This window comes from Hemiscyllium ocellatum, chromosome 29 (assembly GCF_020745735.1).
Source record: "Hemiscyllium ocellatum isolate sHemOce1 chromosome 29, sHemOce1.pat.X.cur, whole genome shotgun sequence".
NCBI classification, from domain to species: domain Eukaryota; kingdom Metazoa; phylum Chordata; class Chondrichthyes; order Orectolobiformes; family Hemiscylliidae; genus Hemiscyllium; species Hemiscyllium ocellatum.
The window spans coordinates 21590247-21608578 of record NC_083429.1 but is presented as its reverse complement, the minus strand read 5'-3'; the positions used below and the strand labels follow the sequence as shown (position 1 = coordinate 21608578).

The 18332-nt window shown below is 41.9% G+C and overlaps 1 protein-coding gene across 2 annotated transcripts in view; it reads right to left on the bottom strand.

The window, feature by feature from the left end:
• Positions 1-18332, bottom strand: part of srpra (SRP receptor subunit alpha) — a 77290-nt gene that overhangs the window by 35125 nt on the left and 23833 nt on the right. For both annotated transcript variants that reach the window (XM_060846700.1, XM_060846701.1), the window contains exon 2: positions 4450-4533. In XM_060846700.1, the coding sequence (XP_060702683.1) occupies positions 4450-4533 (84 nt within the window). The remainder of the gene's footprint in view (positions 1-4449; positions 4534-18332) is intronic.

Genomic DNA, 18332 nt, shown 5'->3' with positions numbered 1-18332 from the left:
CTTGCATTGAAATAAATGCAGTTTAATTTATTAGTCCTACCTTGTTCCTGCCTGCCCCGACTGTTTGACTCACTTCTGTTCTTAGCTGTACCTGTCTCAGATCGATCTCTTTCCTCACTATCTTCCTGGGTCCCACACTCCCACCTTACTAGTTTAAATCCTCCCAAGCAGTTCTAGCAAATTTCCCTGCCAGTTTATTAGTCCCCTTCCAATTTAGGTGCAATCCGTCCTTCTTGTACAGGTCACTTCCACCCCAAAAGAGATTCCAATGATCAAAAATGTGAATCCTTCTCCCATACACCAGCTCCTCAGCCATGCATTCATCTGCTCTATCCTCCTATTCCTGCCCTCACTAGCTAATAGCGCTGGGAGTAATCCAGATATTACTACCCTTGAGGACCTCCTTTTTAAAATTCTACCTCTCTGTAATCTCCCTTCAGAGTCTCAACCTTTTCCCTTCCAATGTCGTTGGTTCCAATGTGGACAATGACCTCCTGCTGGCCCCTCTCCCCCGTGAGAACATTCTGCACCCTCTTCTGAGACATCCTTAATCCTGGCACCAGGGAAACAACACACCATTCTGCTTTTTCTCTGCTAGCCACAGAAACGTCTGTCTGTACTTCTGACAAGAGAATCCCCGAACACAATTGATCTCTTGGAAGCCGATGTACCTCTTGTTGCATTAGAGTCAGTCTCAATACAAGAAACTTGGCTGTTTGTGCTACGTTCCCCTGAGAATCCATCATCCCCTACATTTTCTAAAACAGCATACCTGTTTGAAATGGGTATATCCACAAAAGACTCCTGCTTTAGCTGCATACCTCTCTTACCCTTCCTGGAGTTAACCCATCTATGTTACTGTATCTTAGACTTTCCTCCCTTTCTATAACTGACATCCATCAGATACTGTGGCTGTTGCAAATTCCTCATCGCTTCTATTTGTCTCTCCAACTGATCCACTCGATCTGATAAGATTTGCATCCAACAGCATTTAGGGCAGATATAATCCACAGTAACCCTTAAACTCTCTTTAAACTCCCACATCTGACAAGTACATATCACTGAAAAGACCATTTTTGCTCCTTCACAATCTACAGACCCAGAAAATAACACCGTCTTATTCCTTTGCAAACACTGCCCCAGGTTAAATTGATAGCTATGGCTTATATTTTAAGTTTAATCAAGAAACTTATCTCCAAAACCATATAATCAAGAAAGAATCCACTGTACCCACTACTGCAGCCTTTCTATTTGATAGACTTAAAAACAACAATTAACTTATCTGATTCTGTGCTGTGAACTTCACCCAACTGTTCCTCCAAGATTAGTTGTGAATTTCACTGTTTGTTAATTTTCCCAGATGCACTCCGATGTCCAGCAATACACGAATTCAAACAAAATCTTGCCCAATTGCATCGTAATTGCCTTTGGCCCAGCTATAACTCTTGCCCCGTGATATACACCTATCCCTTTCTATCACTCAAGTAAACATAACAGAATTTTGATTGCTATCACCAAAGTATTCACCTAGCTCCAAGTCTAACACCTAGCCAGGCTCATTACCCAGTACCAAATCTAAACCCTTGTTGGCCTGTCTACATACTGTGTCCCTGAAGGGCTTTTGCCCAAAACGTCGATTTTACTGCTCCTCGGATGCTGCCTGAACTAGACTAATCCAGAATCTGGTTTTCAGCATCTGCAGTCATTGTTTTTACCTACATCCTGTGTCAGGAAACCCTCCTGTGCACATTGGACAAAAACTGACCCACCTATAGTACCCGTACTATAGTGTTCCCAGTCAATATTTCGAAAGTTGAAGTCCCCCATGACAACTACCCTGTCTCTCTCACTCCTATCGAGAATCATCTTTGCTATCGTTTCCTCTACATCTCTGGAACTATTTGGAGGTCTATAGAAAACTCCCAAAGGGTGACCTCTCCTTTCCTGTTTCTAAACTCAGTCCATACTACCTCAGTTGACGAGTCCCCAAATATCCTTTCTGCAACTGTAATATTGTCCTTGACCAACAATGCCACACCTCCCCCTCTTTTACCATCTTTTGTGTTCTTACCGAAACATCTAAATCCTGGAACCTGCGTCAACCATTCCTGTCCCTGCTCTATCCATGTCTCCGAAACGGCCACAACATCGAAGTTCCAGGTACCAACCCATACTGCAAGTTCATCCACCTTATTCCGGATGCTCCTTGCGTTAAAGTCGACACACTTCAAACCAACTTCCTTCTTGCCGGTCCCATCTTGCGTCCTGAAACTTGGTGTTGGACCTGCTTACTTTCAACCTTTTCTATACTCGAACTACAATTTTGCTTCCCATCCCCCTGCTGGATTAGTTTAAACCCACCCCAAATAGCCTTAGCAAATATCCCCCCCTCGCCCCCCAAGGATACTGGTATCCCTCTGGTTCAGATGAAGACCATCCTGCTTGTAGAGGTCCCACCTACCCCAGAAAGAACCCCAATTATCCAAGAATCTAAAACCCTCCCTCCTGCACCATCCCTGTAGCCACGTTTTCAACTCCTCTCTCTCCCTATTCCTCGCCTCACTAGGCCGTGGCACAGGCAACAAATCAGAGACAACTCTGTTCGTCCTATCTCTAAGCTTTCATCCTAGCTTCAAGCTTCCATCCTAGCTCCCTGAATTTCTGCCTTAAATCCCCATCTCTCTTGTCGTTGGCGCCTATGTGGACCACGACTTGGGGCTGCTCCCCCTCCCCCTTAAGGATCCCAAAAACACGATCAGAGACATCACGAACCCTGGCACGTGAGTGTCTCTCGTACCCACAGAACCTCCTATCTGTCTCCCTAACTATGGAGTCCCCACTGACTACTGCAAGAAGTAAATCAACACATATTATAGATATAGTGAAACCACTAAATTCAAACCCAAAACAGTTACTGGTATCAAGTGATCATTATTTCAGTGCCACTATTTTCAAAATATTAATTATATTCCTACAATAAGCTTCAGGAACCAACTATTTTAGGATTGGCTGCATCTCATACAGCATCCATTTTTTTGTTTTATCCTCACTTCAGATCAGGAGTTTTTTGGGTCTCCGTCAGCATGTAACTTCATTCAACTAATACCCAAGTTCATTGCTATCTGTGCTTCTTTAGCATTGAGGGTGTACATTCTGATTCCACATTCAACTATATTGGCATTGTGAGGAGTTCCAAAAAATACTTAAGTATCCTTGAAAGTGGAATCACAGGTAGACAGGATAGGTGAGAAGGCGTTTGGTATGTTTGCCTTTATTGGTCAGTGCGTTGAGCATAGGAGTCGAGAGGTCATGTCGCAGCTATACAAGACTTTAGTTAGGCCATTTTTAGAATACAGCATTAAGTTCTGGCCTTCCTGATATAGGAAGGACGTTGTGAAACTTGGAAGGGTTCAGAAAAGATTAGAAGTATTTTGCCAAAGTTGGAGGGTTTGAGCTGTCTGGGAAAGCTGAATAGGCTGGGGCTATTTTCTCTGGATTTTTGGAGGCTGTAGGGTGACGTTATAAAGTCACGAACAGCGTGGATAGAATGAATAGCCAAGGTCTTTTGGGAGTCCAAAACTAGACGGCATAGGTTTAAGGTGAGAGGGGAAAAATTTCAAAGGGACCTAAGAGGCAACCTTTTCATACAGAGGGTGGTGCATGTATAGAATGAGCTGTCGGAGGAAGTGGTGGGGGCTGGTACAATTACAACATTTAAAAGACATCTGGATGGATACATGAATAGGAAGGGTTTAGAGGGATGTGGGACAAATACTGGTAAATGAGGCTAGACTAATTTCGGAAATCTGGTTGGCATGGTTGAATTGGACCAAAGGGTGTGTTTCCATGCTGTACAGCTCTTTGGCTCTATAACCAGGCATAAGCCATAAACAAGGGGGCAAGTTCAGGAATTACAAGGTAGAAAGAGAAGATCACACTGTGGCCCTCTATCTTGTTGCATCCAATCTTCTCAAACTCCATCTTTCTGGATATTTATTCTCTTCCCTTTCATAAGTAGCAGCTTCTAGCACCAACAGCTGCAACTGATAAGGATCTGTTCTTCACAGACTTCACAAATGCTACTTCTACGCATGTTATTGTTGCTGTAGCTCCTGGCTCTGAGAGAATAATGAGGCCTGGTGTTTGGCAGGTTAAAAGCTTGAAACCATGGACACTTGCAAGTTATAAATGCAACTTATACAATCATAAGTACATTGTTTGCAACAGCCACTATCTGTCCAATTGGACAGGTTTTACTGCGCTCCCATTGAAACAAATTCTTTCATCTGTGTCATTATGATTTTCTTGTGCTCATAGCTTCAGGTTTAAGGGAATTTATAGTCCAACATTTGGTAACACTGAGATTCAACAAAGTATCTGAACAGACAGGATAACCTCTTGCTGTGCTTTATATATTTAGAAAGGATCTTAACTCTGTTGAATACTCACCACAAATAGCAACTCAAACTCATTGTCCAGTTTGTATTTAAGAGTGAGGGCTTCATGAGTGAAAGAGTTATTTCCTCCTCTCTCCTGCAAAAGGGATAACAGTTGAATTAATAAAATCATTGTTGTCTGACACTTGTCAATAACATAGCAAGGCTTAGTGAATTTGCACTGGGAAGTCGATATAACAAATATTTCTCTTGTACTAATACACTAAGCAAGGAATGACTAGCTTACCAAATCTCCACATTTGCCAAGATTTGGAAATGGAAACTGCATTACAATATCTAGAATATAACTGCATTTTTCTCCAAGTGAGGTGCGAAAATAGGAATGTATAAACATATATTCTAATTCGAAGTTTGCTTTTGTATGACCTGAATTATGTATATGAAACCTGGTCTGACCCTCATGTCACTTGATGACTTATACTTCAAAGTTCATAAGTTCATAACATACTGGAGCCAAATTCGGCCATTTGATCCATTAAGTCTGCTCCGACAGTCAACCATGGCCAATATGCTCCTCACCACTATTTTCCTGCCTTCTCTCCATTACCCTTCAACCTATTACCAATTAAAAATCTGTCTAACTCCTCCTTAAATTTACTCACTGTCCCAGCATTCACTGCACTTTCAGGTTGCGAATTCGACAGATTCACATCCCTTTGGGAGAAGTAGTTTCTCCTCAACTCTGTTTTACAAAGGCTATCCCTTATCCTAAGACTATACTCTCATCCTAGAATGCCCCACAAAAGGAAGCATCTGTTCCATGTCTATTTTATCATAACGTTTATCATCTTGAATATCCTTTTATTCTTCTAAATTCCAGAGAGTATAGGCCCAAACAGTTCAAATCTCTCTTCAAACGACAAACACTACGTTCATGGGATTAATCTAGTGAACCTCCTCTAACCTGCCTCCAATGCTCCAACTTTCTTCAAATAAGGGGTCCAAACTGTGCACAATACTCCTGGTGCGGTCTCATCAATACCTTGTACGGTTGCAACAATACTTCCTTACCTTTACATTCTATTCAATTAGCTATAAAAGTCAACATTCCACTTGCTTTGAGCTGCTGTATCTGCATGGTAGTTTTCTGTGTCTCATGAATGAGTACACCTAGATCCCCCTTGCACCTCGAACTCTCTCCCCATTAAGGTAATAGGTCACCTTCCTGTTTTTTTCCATCCAAATGTATGACCATGCACTTATCCACATTAAACTCTATCTGCCACATTTTTGGCCCACTCTCCTAAACTATCTATATCCATTTGTAAGGTCTTATTTCTTCATTGCAACTTACCATCCCGCCATCCCTCAGAACTGTGGAAGAGTCACGGGACCTGAAACATTAACTTTGATTTCTCTTCATAGATGCTGCCAGACCTGTTGTGCTTTTCCAGCAACTTCTGTTTTTGTTTCTGAGTCACAGCATCAGCAGTTGTTTTGGTTTTCACAATAAATTAATTAGTACATATTTAAAGAACAACTCAAGCTAGAGGAAAGTTGCAAGAATCATTCCCAACTCTGAACAGTTGCGCAGATGCTCTCCCTGACAAAAATGTTACTACATGCGCAGGCCCTAAACAGGATTATAGAGTAAAAAGTGAGGTCTGCAGATGCTGGAGATCAGAGCTGAAAATGTGTTGCTGGTTAAAAGCACAGCAGGTTAGGCAGCATCCAAGGAACAGGAAATTCGACGTTTCGGGCCTGATGAAGGGCTCTGGCCCGAAACGTGGAATTTCCTGTTCCTTGGATGCAGGATTATAGAGTATGATTGAAACACAACTCTTGTAGGTGCAATTTAAAATAAGGCAAATTTTTTATCCAGTAAAGTACTGGTAGAGTAGTACAAAAACAAGTTAGAGAAAATTCTGAAGAACTGAAGCAGAAGATTTTCATTGAGTTTTCGATAATTCAATGACTATGAGGAGTGATAGAAGAGAAGGTTAAGTAGACAACTTATGGCAGGTGTGCTACTTTGATGTTTGTGACATGGCAGACAAGTGAGCCTTGGACTGGGACCCAAAAGGGAAGATAGCTAAGAGATATATTACACAGCACTTAGAGATATAAAATTATAATCTCAACACAGACAAAATACATCAGTCCAGGATATAAATAAGCATGCCTGACAGCCTACTAAACCAAGTCAGCAAGAATATTTTAAATTGAAACTGAAAGAACAGTGGATGCTGTAAAGCAGAGACAACAATAGAAATTGCTGGAAAAGTTCAGTTAGTCTAGCATCAGTGGAGAGAAATTGGTTAACATTTCAGATCAAGTGATCCTACCTCAGAACAATTCAGAAGAATATTTTAAACCCTGACTACTTTAAATTCCATCTCAAATACCTTAAATAAAAAGGTACATTACTGTAACTACTTTATTCACTTTTTCATTTTGCTTCTGAACCCTAAGCGTATTGTAATGTGATGTAAACTGTGTTGAACTCTAAATAGCATCATTGGGAATTATTATAATTGATTAGCAAGAGCTCTTTGGTGGCTGAATTCATGATGTGGGCTAGTGCTTAGTACACAGATCCAAAAAGGTCCCAGGTTTGATCTGTAGCCAGTCCTGAATTAGCTGATATTAGACAAAGCAATGGTAACGGAGCACAATTCATGGATCATAGAACATTACAGTGCAATATAGGCCCTTCGGCCCTAGATACTGCACCGACCTGTGAAAACAAATCTAAACCCCAAATAACCTACACTATTCCATTTTCATCCATATGTTTATCCAATGACCATTTAAATGTCCTTAAAGTTAGTGAGTCTACTAATGCTGCAGACAGGGCATTCCACGCCTCTACTACTCACACAACTTCGAAGTGGTGTGTGAACCCTGTGGAGATCGGAGAGGTGCTAAACGGATATTTCTCATCTGTTTTCACTCAGGAAAAGGAGAATATTGTAGAGGTGAAGGAGGAGATATGGCATAATAAATTAGAAGGGATCGAGGTTAGTAAGGAAGAGATTTTACCAATTCTAGAAGGAGTGAAAGGAGACAAGACCCATGGGCCAGATGGGATTTAGCAGAGGATTCTCTGGAAAGCTAGGCAAGAGATGTTGGAGCCTTTGGCTTTGATCTTTAAGTGGTCATTGTCTACAGGTTTAGTACCAGAGGACTGGAGGATTGCAAATGTTGTGTCCTTGTTCAAGAAGGGCAGCAGAGGTAACCCAGGTAATTAAAGACATGAGCGTGACATCTGTTGCAGGAAAAATCTTGGGAAAGAATTATAAGAGACAGGATTTATAATCATCTAGCAAGCAACAAGTTGATTGGAGATGGTCAACATGGTTTCATCAAGGGCAGGTCGTCTCTCACAAACCTCATCGAGTTTTTAGAGAAGGTAACCAAGCATGTAGATGAGGGTAGAGCAGTTGATGTGGTGTACATGGACTTCAGTAAAGCCTTTGATGAGGTTCCACATGGTAGGCTGTAGTAGAAAAGTGCAGAAGTAAGGGGATGTGGGCGATTTAGCAGTTTGGATTAGGAACTGGCTTTCTGTAAGAAGACATCAAGTGGTGCTGGATGGAAAACATTCAGCCTGGATTCCAGTTACTCGTGGTATGCCACAAGGATCTGTTCTGGGACCACTGCTGTTTGTCATTTTTATAAATTACTTGGACGCAGGCATAGGTGGATTTGTTAGCAAGTGTGCAAATGACACTAAAGTTGGCGGAGTGGTAGACAGTGTGAAAGAATGTTGCAGGGGGGCTTGGATAAACTGCAGAATTGGGCTGAGAAGTGGCAGATCAATGCAGATAAATGTGAGGTGATTCACTTTGAGAAGAATAACAGGAAATTGGAATACTGGGTCAATGGAAAGATTCTTGGGAGTGTGGATGTGCAGAGGGATCTTAGTGTCCATGTTCAGAGATCCCTGAAAGTTGCCACCCAGATTGATTGTGCATTTAATAAGGCATACAGTGTGTTCGGTTTCATTAGTAGAGGGATTGAGTTCCAGAACCGTGATGTCATAGTCCAACTGTACAAAACGCTACTTGGGCTCACTGGGCAAATTGTGTACAGTTTTGGTTGTCCCATTACAGGAAGGATGTGGAAGCATTGGAAAAGGTGCAAAGGAGATTTAACAGGATGTTGCCTGGTCTGGAGGCAAGGTCTTATGAGGAAAGGCTGAGGGACTTGGGTCTGTTCTCTTTGGAGAGAAAAAGGCTAAGAGGGGCTTTGATAGAAACATACAAGATGATCAGAGGATTAGTGGACAGCGAGGGTCTTTTCCCAAAGATGATGATGTTGGGTTTGTGTGAGGGGGCACAGCTGCAAATTGAGGGGTGATAGATTTGAGGTAGACATCAGAGGCAGGTTCTTCACTCAGAGTGGGAAGGGTGTGGAATGTCCTGTCTGCCAATGTAGTTGACACAGCCAAATTAGAGGCATTTAAACAGTCCTTGGATAAGCATATGGATGATGATGATGGAAGAGTGAAGGGGGATAGGTTAAGATTAGTTCATAGGTTGGCGCAACATCGAGGGCCAACGGGCCTGTTCTGCAATGTACTGTTCTATGTTCTACGTTCTACTATCTGAGTAAAGAAAGACCTGACATTTGTCTTATATCTATCACCCCTCAATTTAAAGCTATGTCCCCACGTGCTAGCCATCTCCATTTGAGGAAAAAGGCTCCCACTGTCCACCCTAACTGGCCTCCTGATTATCTTAGGGTCATACAGTCGGACAGTCATATAGATGTACAGCATGGAAACAGACTCTTCGGTTCAACTTGTCCATGCCTACCAGATATACCAACCCAATCTAGTCCCACCTGCCAGCACCCAGCTCATAAGCCTCCAAACCCTTCTTATTCATATACCTGTCCATACGCCTTTTAAATGTTGCAATTGTACTAGCCCCCACCGCCTCCTTCGGCAGCTCATTTCAAATACATACCACCCTCTGCATGAAAAAGATGCCCCTTAGGTGTCTTTTGTATCTATCCCCTCTCACCCTTCATCTATGCCCTCCACTTTTGGACTCTGCCACCTGAGGGAAAAGACTTTGTCTATTTATCCTATCCATGCCCCTCACGATTTTGTAAACCTCTATAAGGTCACCCCTCAGCCCCCGACACTCCAGGGAAAACAGCCTTAGCATATTCAACCTCGCCCTATAGCTCAAATCTTCCAACCTTGCCAACATCCTTGTAAATCTTTTCTGAATCCTTTCAAGTTTCGACCAGGAGTGGCCTAATCAATGCCCTGTACTGCCACAACATGACCTCCCAACTCCTGAACTCAATACTCTGACCAATAAAGGAAAGCATATCAAACGCCTTCTTCACTGTCCTATCTACCTGCAACTCCACTTTCAAGGAGCTCTGAACCTGCACTCCAATGTCTCCTTGTTCAGCAACACTCCCTCGGGCCTTACCATGAAGTGCATAAGTCCTGCTCAGATTTGCTTTCCCAAAATGCAGCACCTCACATTTATCTAAATTAAATTCCATCACCCACTTCTCAGCCCATTGGCCCATCTGATTAAGATCCCATTGTAATCCGAGGTAACCTTCTTCGCTATCCACTACATCTCCAATTTTGGTCTCATCAGCTAACTTACTCACTATACCTCTTATGCTCACATCCAAAGCATTTATATAAATGATAAAATGTAGTGGACCCAGCACCAATACTTGTGGCACTCCATTGGTCACAGGCCTCCAGTCTGAAAAACAACCCTCCACCACCACCCTCTGTCTTCTACCTTTGAGCCAGTTCTGTATCCAAATGGCTAGTTCTCCCTGTATTTCGTGAGCTCTAACCTTGCTAACCAGTCTCCCATGGGGACCCTTGTCGAACGCCTTACTGAAATCCATACAGATCACATCTACTAATCTGCCCTCATCAATCCTCTTTGCTTCTTCTTCAAAAAACTCAAGTTTGTGAGAAATGAATTCCCATGCACAAAGCCATGTTGACTAACCCTAATCAGTCCTTGCTTTTCCAAATATATGTACATCCTGTCCCTGAGGATTCCCTCCAACAACATGCCTGCCACCGATGTCAGGCTCACTGATCTATAGTTCCCTGGCTTGTCCTTACCACTTTTCTTAAACAGTGGCACCACATTAGCCAACCTCCAGTCTTCCAACACCTCACCTGTGACTATCAATGATACAAGTATCTCAGAAAGAGACCTAGCAAACACTTCCCTAGCTTTCCCTAGAGTTCTAGGGTACACCTGATCAGCTCCTGGGGATTTATCCACCTTTATGCATTTCAAGACATCCAACACTTGCTCCTCTGTAATATGGAGGCTTTTCAAGATGTCACCATCAATTTCCCTACATTCTATATCTTCCATGTCCTTTTCCACAGTAAATACTGATGCAAAATACTCGTTCACTATCACTCCCATCTCCTGTGGCTCCACACAAAAGCTTTGAGAGGCCCTATTCTCTCCCCAGTTACCCATTTGTCCTTAATGTATTTGTAAAAGCTCTTCGGCTTCTCCTTAACTCTATTTGCCAAAGCTATCTCATGTCCCCTTTTTGCCCTCTTTATTTCCCTCTTAAGTATACTCCTCCTGCCTTTATACTCTAAGGGTTCACCCGATCTCTGCTCTCTATGCCTGACGTATGCTTCCTTCTTTTTCTTAACCAAACCCTCAATTTCTTTAATCATCCAGCATTCCCTACACCTACCAGCCTTTCCTTTCACCCGAACAGGAATATTGTGTCGCTGCACTCTCGTTATCTCATTTCTGAAGGCTTTCCATTTTCCAGCCATCCCTTTACCTGCGAACATCTGCCCCCAATCTTGCCTAATACCGTCAAAATTGGCCTTTGTCCAATCAAGGACTTCAACTTTTAGATGTGGTCTATCCTTTTCCATCACTATTTTAAAACTAATAGAATTACGCTTGCTGGCCCCAAAGCACTCCCCCACTGACACCTCAGTCACCTGCCCTGCCTTATTTCCAAAGAATAGGTCACGTTTTGCACCGTCTCTATTAGGTACATCCACATACTGAATCAGAAAATTTTCTTGTACACACTTAAATTCCTCTCCATCTAAACACTTAATACTATGGCAGTTCCAGTCTATGTTTGGAAAGTTAATATCTCCTACCATAGCCACCCTACTATTCTTACAGATAACTGAGAACTCCTTACAAGTTTGTTTCACAAATTTCCTCTATTAGGGAGTCTATAATAAAATCCCAATAAGGTGATCATCCTTTTCTTATTTCTCAGTTCCACCCAAATACTTCCCTGGATGTATTTCTGGGAATATCCTCCCTTAATACAGCTGTAATGTTATCCCTTGTCAAAAATGCCACTCCCCCTCCACCCCGTGCCTCCCTTTCTGTCCTTCCTGTCGCATTTGTATCCTGGAACATTAAGCTGCCAGTCCTGTCCATCCCTGAGCCATGTTTTCGTAATTGCTGTAATATGTCAGTCCCATGTTCCTCACCATACCCTGAATTCATCTGCCTTCCCTACTAGGCCCCTTGCATTGAAATAAATGCAGTTTAATTTATCAGTCCTACCTTGCTCTCTGATTTGTCCCTGCCCTCCCTGACTGTTTGTCTCGTGTCTATTCTCAACTATACCAGTCTCAGATTAATCTCTTTCCTCACTATCTTCCTGGGTCCTATTCCCCCAGTTTACTCATTTAAATCCTCCTGAGCAGCTCTAGCCAACCTCCCAGCCTGTTTTTAGACCCCTTCCAATTTAAGTGCAATCCGTCCGTCTTGTACAGGTCTCTTCTATCCCAGAAGAGATTCCAATGACCCAAAAATTTGAATCCTTCTCCCATACACCAGCTCCTCAGCGTTTTATTCATCTGTTCTATCGTCCTATTCCTGCCCTCACTATCTCACTGTGAGTAATCCAGATATTACTATTCTCGAGGAACTCCTTTTTAAATTCCTGCCTAACTCTGTAATCTCCCTTCACAATTTCAATCTTTTCCCTTCCTATGTTGTTGGTTCCAATTTGTAACGTGACCTCTTCCTGGGCCCTATCCCCCTTGAGGACATTCTGCACCCTCTGAGACAACTTTGATCCTGGCACCAGGGATGCAACACACTATTCTGATTTTTCGCTGCTGGCCACAGAAACGTCTGTCTGTACCTCACACCAGAGAGTCCCCTAACACAATCGATCTCTTCGAACCCGATGTATCCCTCATTGCATGAGAGCCAGTCTCAATACTAGAAACTTGGTTGTTCTTGCTATGTTCCCCTGAGAATCCATCACCTCCTACATTTTCCAAAACAACATACCTGTTTGAAATGGATATAGCCACAGAAGACTCCTGCACTAACTGCCTACCTCTCTTACCTTTCCCAGAGTTAACCCATCTGTGATTGTGTCTGTGGCTTTTTCCCCCCTTCCTATTACAGCCATGCATCACACCCCCTTGCTCTTGTAAATTCCTCATTGCCTCTAACTGTATCTCCAACCAATCCATTCGGTCTGATAGGATTCGCGAACAATGGCATTTATTGCAGATATAATCCTCAGTAACATGTAAACTCTCCTTAAACTTCCACATCTGACAAGAAGAGCATATCACTCTACTAAAAGCCATTTTTGCTTCCTTCAATCTACAGACCCAGAATATAGCACTGTCCTATTTCTCTACAAAACACTGCTCCAGCTTAAATGAATACTTATGGCATATACTTTTAAGTTTTATCAAACAGACATATCTCATATAACATAATCAACAAAAAATCTACTGCAGACTTAGTTAGCCATGCTCAAAATATTCACTTATCTGATTCTGTGCTGTGACCTCTCCCAACAGATTCCTCCAAGATTAGTCGTGAATTTCACTGTTTGTTAATCCCAGATGCACTCCGATGTCCAGTGATACATGAATTCAAACAGCAAATGTAGTAACTGTGCAGGTTCACAGCTGTGTTAGTTAGCAGTGTGGGGTTCTTTCTCTCTCTCGCTCCTGCACTGACCTCACCATATGCTTCCTTGTCTGTTCCTCTCCATTATACAAGTGCAGTGTTTTGACTTTGTTCCCCCTCCGAAGTTCCAAAACAATGCAACAACATTTAAAAAAAAACAGCAATTGCTGTTCCGGAATTCAAGAAAATCACCTCCAACACCTTAAATGCCTCAAAAAAGGAGCAGCCTGTTATAACCAGAAATTTATCCTGTCCTCCATCTTTGATTACCCAGAATTCTCTTATATGTCTCAATTAAGTCATTTCTCAACCTTCTTCTCTTTAACAAAAACAGCCTCATGTCCCTCAGCCTTTCCTCATAAGACCTTCCCTCCATACCAAGCAATATCCTAGTAAAGCTCCTCTGAACCCTTTCCAAAGCTTCCACATTTTTCCTTTAACACGGTGATCAGAACTGTACATAATACTCCAAGTGCAACCGCATCAGAGCTTTGTACAGGTGCAGCATGACCTCATGGCTCCAAAACTCAATCCCTCTCCTAAAAAAAGCTAACACACTCTATGCCTTCTTAACAACCTTACCAACTGGCTGGCAACCCTCAGGGATCTATGTACATGGAAACCGAGATCTCTCTGTTCATCTACACTACCAAGAATCTTACCATTAGCCCAGTATACACTTTACCGCATTGAACTACATTTGCCACCTCTCAGCCCAGCTCTGCAGCTTATCGATGTACCTCTGTAACCTACAATATCCTTCTGCACTACCTACAACTCTACCGACCTTATTGTCATCTGCAAGTTTACTAACCCATCCGTCTGGGCCCTCTTCCAGGTCAGTTATAAAACTGACAAAAATTCATCTTCTTGTATCCATTAAAGAGGGTTTTGCTTCTAATTGACAGCAAACAACTATCATTGAAAACACAACTGCTTTTATCAAGTGAGAACAGCTTCAAACTCAGTTTGATGCTCTTTATGGTCAAAAAGCTACAACACTCACTGTTCATAATCATAGTGAATCAGCAGTTAACTCTAGATGAAGTGACAGAGAATTCAATTACATTCTGCAAACACAAGCACTTTCAGGACTAAAAACAGCAAAACTATGCAAGAAAAAACCAAGAATATCTCAATTTGAAAAATACCCTTTTATCAATTCATGAAAACTTTGAAAATAATTATCACCTGGTATGTGCGTCTGGCAACTTGATACCAAAGTCAAGTTTAAAATAACATGCCCTTGGCATTATGTGCATTCCCCTACAAATGAACAACCTACTCAATCTCTCAATGTTAAACATATTATTGTTACGTCATCCTTTAGTGAGCTATTACTTTGGATACCTCATATTAATGTAAGAACTCAACTCAACTCCCAGCCTTAGTGTCAAGCATTTAGGCACTCCGCTGTACTCCAAATGAATAAAAAAAAAATGACTGGAGATGATTAAGAAAATAAATTGCTGCAGGCTCCAACCTTGTGCACTTGTGTATATATTTGTGCAAAAGTACTATGTCACTGGGTCATCGAAATGTACAGCATGAAAACAGACCCTTCTGTCCAACTTGACCATGCCAACTAGATATCCTAAATTAATCTAGTCCCATTTGCCAGTATTTGGCCCATATCCTTCTAAACCCTTCCTATTCATATACCTACCCAGATGCCGTTTAAATGATGTAATAATATCAGTCTCCATCACTTCCTCTGACAGCTCGCTCCTTATACACACCACCCTCCACGTGAAAATGTTGCCCCTTAGGTCCCTTTCAACTTTTTCCCCCTCTTATCCTAAACCTATTCCTCTGGTTCTAGAATCCCGCACCCTGGGGAAAAGAGCTTGTCTATTTCCCCTATCCCTGCCCCTCACGATTTTATAAACCTCTAAAAGGTCACCTATCAGCCTCAGACACTGCAGGGAAAATAGCCCCAGCCTATTCAGCCTCTCCCCATAGCTGAAACCCTTCAACCCTGATAACGTCCTGGTAAATCTTTTCTGACCTTTTAAGTTTCACAGCATCCTTCCTATAGTAGGAAGACTAGAAGTGCACACAATATTCTAAAAGTGGCTCAATGTCCTGTATAGCCTCAACATTACCTCCCAACTCCGACATTCAATGCTCTGACCAATAAAAGAACGCATACTAAATGCCTTCTTGACTAACCTATCTACCTGCAACCTCACTTTCAAGGAACTATGAATATGCACTCCAAAGTCTGGTTGTTCAGCAATACTCCCCAGGACCATACCATTAAGTATACAATCTTGACTTGATTTGCCTTTCCAAAATGGAGCACCTCGCATTTATCTAAATTAAACTTCATCTGCCACTCCTCATCCCATTGGTCCATCTGATCAAGATCCCAACGTACTTTGAGGTAACCTTCTTCGCCGTCCGCTATACTTCCAATTTTGGTGTCATCTGCAAACTTATGTACCTCCTATGTTCACATCCAAATCATTTATATAAATGACGAAAAGCAGTAGATCAGAGGACCTGAAATTTGAATACAGGCTGCAGTAACTAGTTGTAGTAAGGAACAACCATTCAATACATGCTCTTACTCACATAGGCAGCAATAACATGGCTTCTTAATGCAAGTAATATGACAAAATGGCTTCTAGGCTGCAAATTGACAATTCTGCTCAAAGCTGCATAAAATGGCTTTTAACCCTGCTAAAAGCTGAACTAACCATTGTCTGTGTCAACAAAGATTAGCAGACAATGCTTCCTTTACAGCATAGAAATAACTAGGCTAGATAAGACATTATTAGCCATTCTTACTGACCTTTCAAGTACAGGTGCAGACACTAGGTTCACGAGAATGTTGGAAAACAAAGTTGGTTCCCAGGAAATACCATTGGGCTAAGTTGCTGTCAATAAAGTCATTTCATTAAAATTGGTAATTGTCTGAATGTGCTCTGTCACGATACCCTGTACTTTTCTCAAAAAAGGTATAAAAATGTCTGTCTTAAGCCATGTGCGCAGTTTCTCCGAGGAACACGAAAGTGTTTAACTTCTGTGCTACTGGACAACCTGTGTCCAGCTGAGATGGAATAAAGTGTGAAATCTTACAGGGGAAATGAGACAATATTTCACACAGTCATACAAGAACTCAGGGCCAATTATAGTCCGAGTTTTTACAGCATTAAAAAAATCCATGGTGTTCTGAATCCGACTGCTCATCAGGTAAATATCTGTTCTGATCCCACTTTCCAGCACTTGGCCTGTAGTCTTGTACGATTACAGCATTCCTAGCCCTTTTTTTTGTGTAGTGAGTTTCAAATACCCATCATCCTCAAAATCCCCTCTAAACCTCCGGTTCCCTACCCGAAAACTGTGCACCCTGGTTATTGAACCCTCTCAAAAGGGAAATGTTTCTCTGTACATATGCTGTTCATAACTTTGTACATTTTCATCATATCTCTCCTCACTGTTCTCTGCCCTATGGAAAAGAACACCAGCCTACACAGTCTCTCAATTCACAGTTGCCTGAATTGCTCAACCCAGGCAACATCCGGGTAAATCTCCTTCGCACATTCCCCCGTGCAGTCACATCTTTCCTATAGGGCAGTGACCAGAATCGCACACAATAAAATGATCTAACTAACATTGAATTGGAGCTGAATACAATCTCCTTGCTCATGTATCTACTGCCTTGACTAATAAAAACAACTATCCCATACCCTTCTTAATCATCATATTTAGCTTTTTGCTGCCTTCACAGATATGAATGTGCACACCAAGGTCCCTTAGATCCTATGCTCTTCCTAGGATCCTAAGATTCAATATGTACTCCCTTGTCTTGTTAGTTTTCCCACTTCATGTCAGCATTAAATTCCATTTGGTAGAAAGTGAGGACTGCAAATGCTGGAGATCAGAATCAAAGAGTGTGGTGCTAGAAAAGCACAGCCGTCAGGCAGCATCCGAGGAGCAGGAGAATCAACATTTCAGGCATAAGCTGTTCATCAGGAATGAACCTCATTCCTGACTAATGACTTACGCCTGAAACGTCAATTCTCCTGCTCCTCAGAAGCTGCCTGACTGGCTGCGCTTTTCCAGCGCCACACTCTTCGATTCAATTAAATTCCATTTGTTATCTTTCAACCTATCAGACCAGCTGCGATATCATTCTGTAGTCAAAAGCTTTCCTTGTCACAATTTAGTACACCACCAATGTTTATGTCATCTACAAACTCACTGTTCGTACCTCCCATATTTATGACTAAATCATGAATGTACACAAAAATGTACACAGCAGGTGAGCCAGGAATGAACTGACTGGTACACCACTGGACATTTAAAAGATTTTTTTCATGGTATGTCACATTGGCTTCCGGTCATAAAAAGCACCCATATACTATCATCCTCTGCTTCCTGTCACTAAGCCAATTTTAGATCCTATTTGTCAAATTGCTCTGGATCCCATTGGCTCGTACCAAAGATTAGATCAAATAGACTGTTTTTAAAGGAACTTCTTCAAGGAGTAAAGAGAACGTGGTGGGCTTTCAGGAAGGAATTCCAGAGCTTAGAGCCCAGGCAGCCAAAAGTGTAACCACCAATGAAGGAGTGATTCAAATCAGGATTTCAGAGGTCCTGATTAAAGGGACACATATCGGAGGTTTCAGGGACTGAAGGATAGCAAAAGAGAAGGCCACAAAGGAATCAAGAAACAAAATAATGGATTTAAAAACTAAGACATTGCTTGACTGGAAGACAATGGAGGGGTATTGGGTGAATGAGACTTAGCGCGAGATAAACATGACCAGGAAGTTTTGCATATATTAAGATTACAGAGAATATAACTTGAGAGTCAAGTCAGGCCAATTTGAGAGTAGGTGCAATCCGAGAGCTATTGCACAGACTAGCCCAAAAACAAACAGGGAAGAAAATGACAAGCTTGTTTTTTTTCAGCAAATTTTCCACAGATTCTTGATTCAACTGAGTGAAACCATCCAGGGATGAAGATTGAGAATCT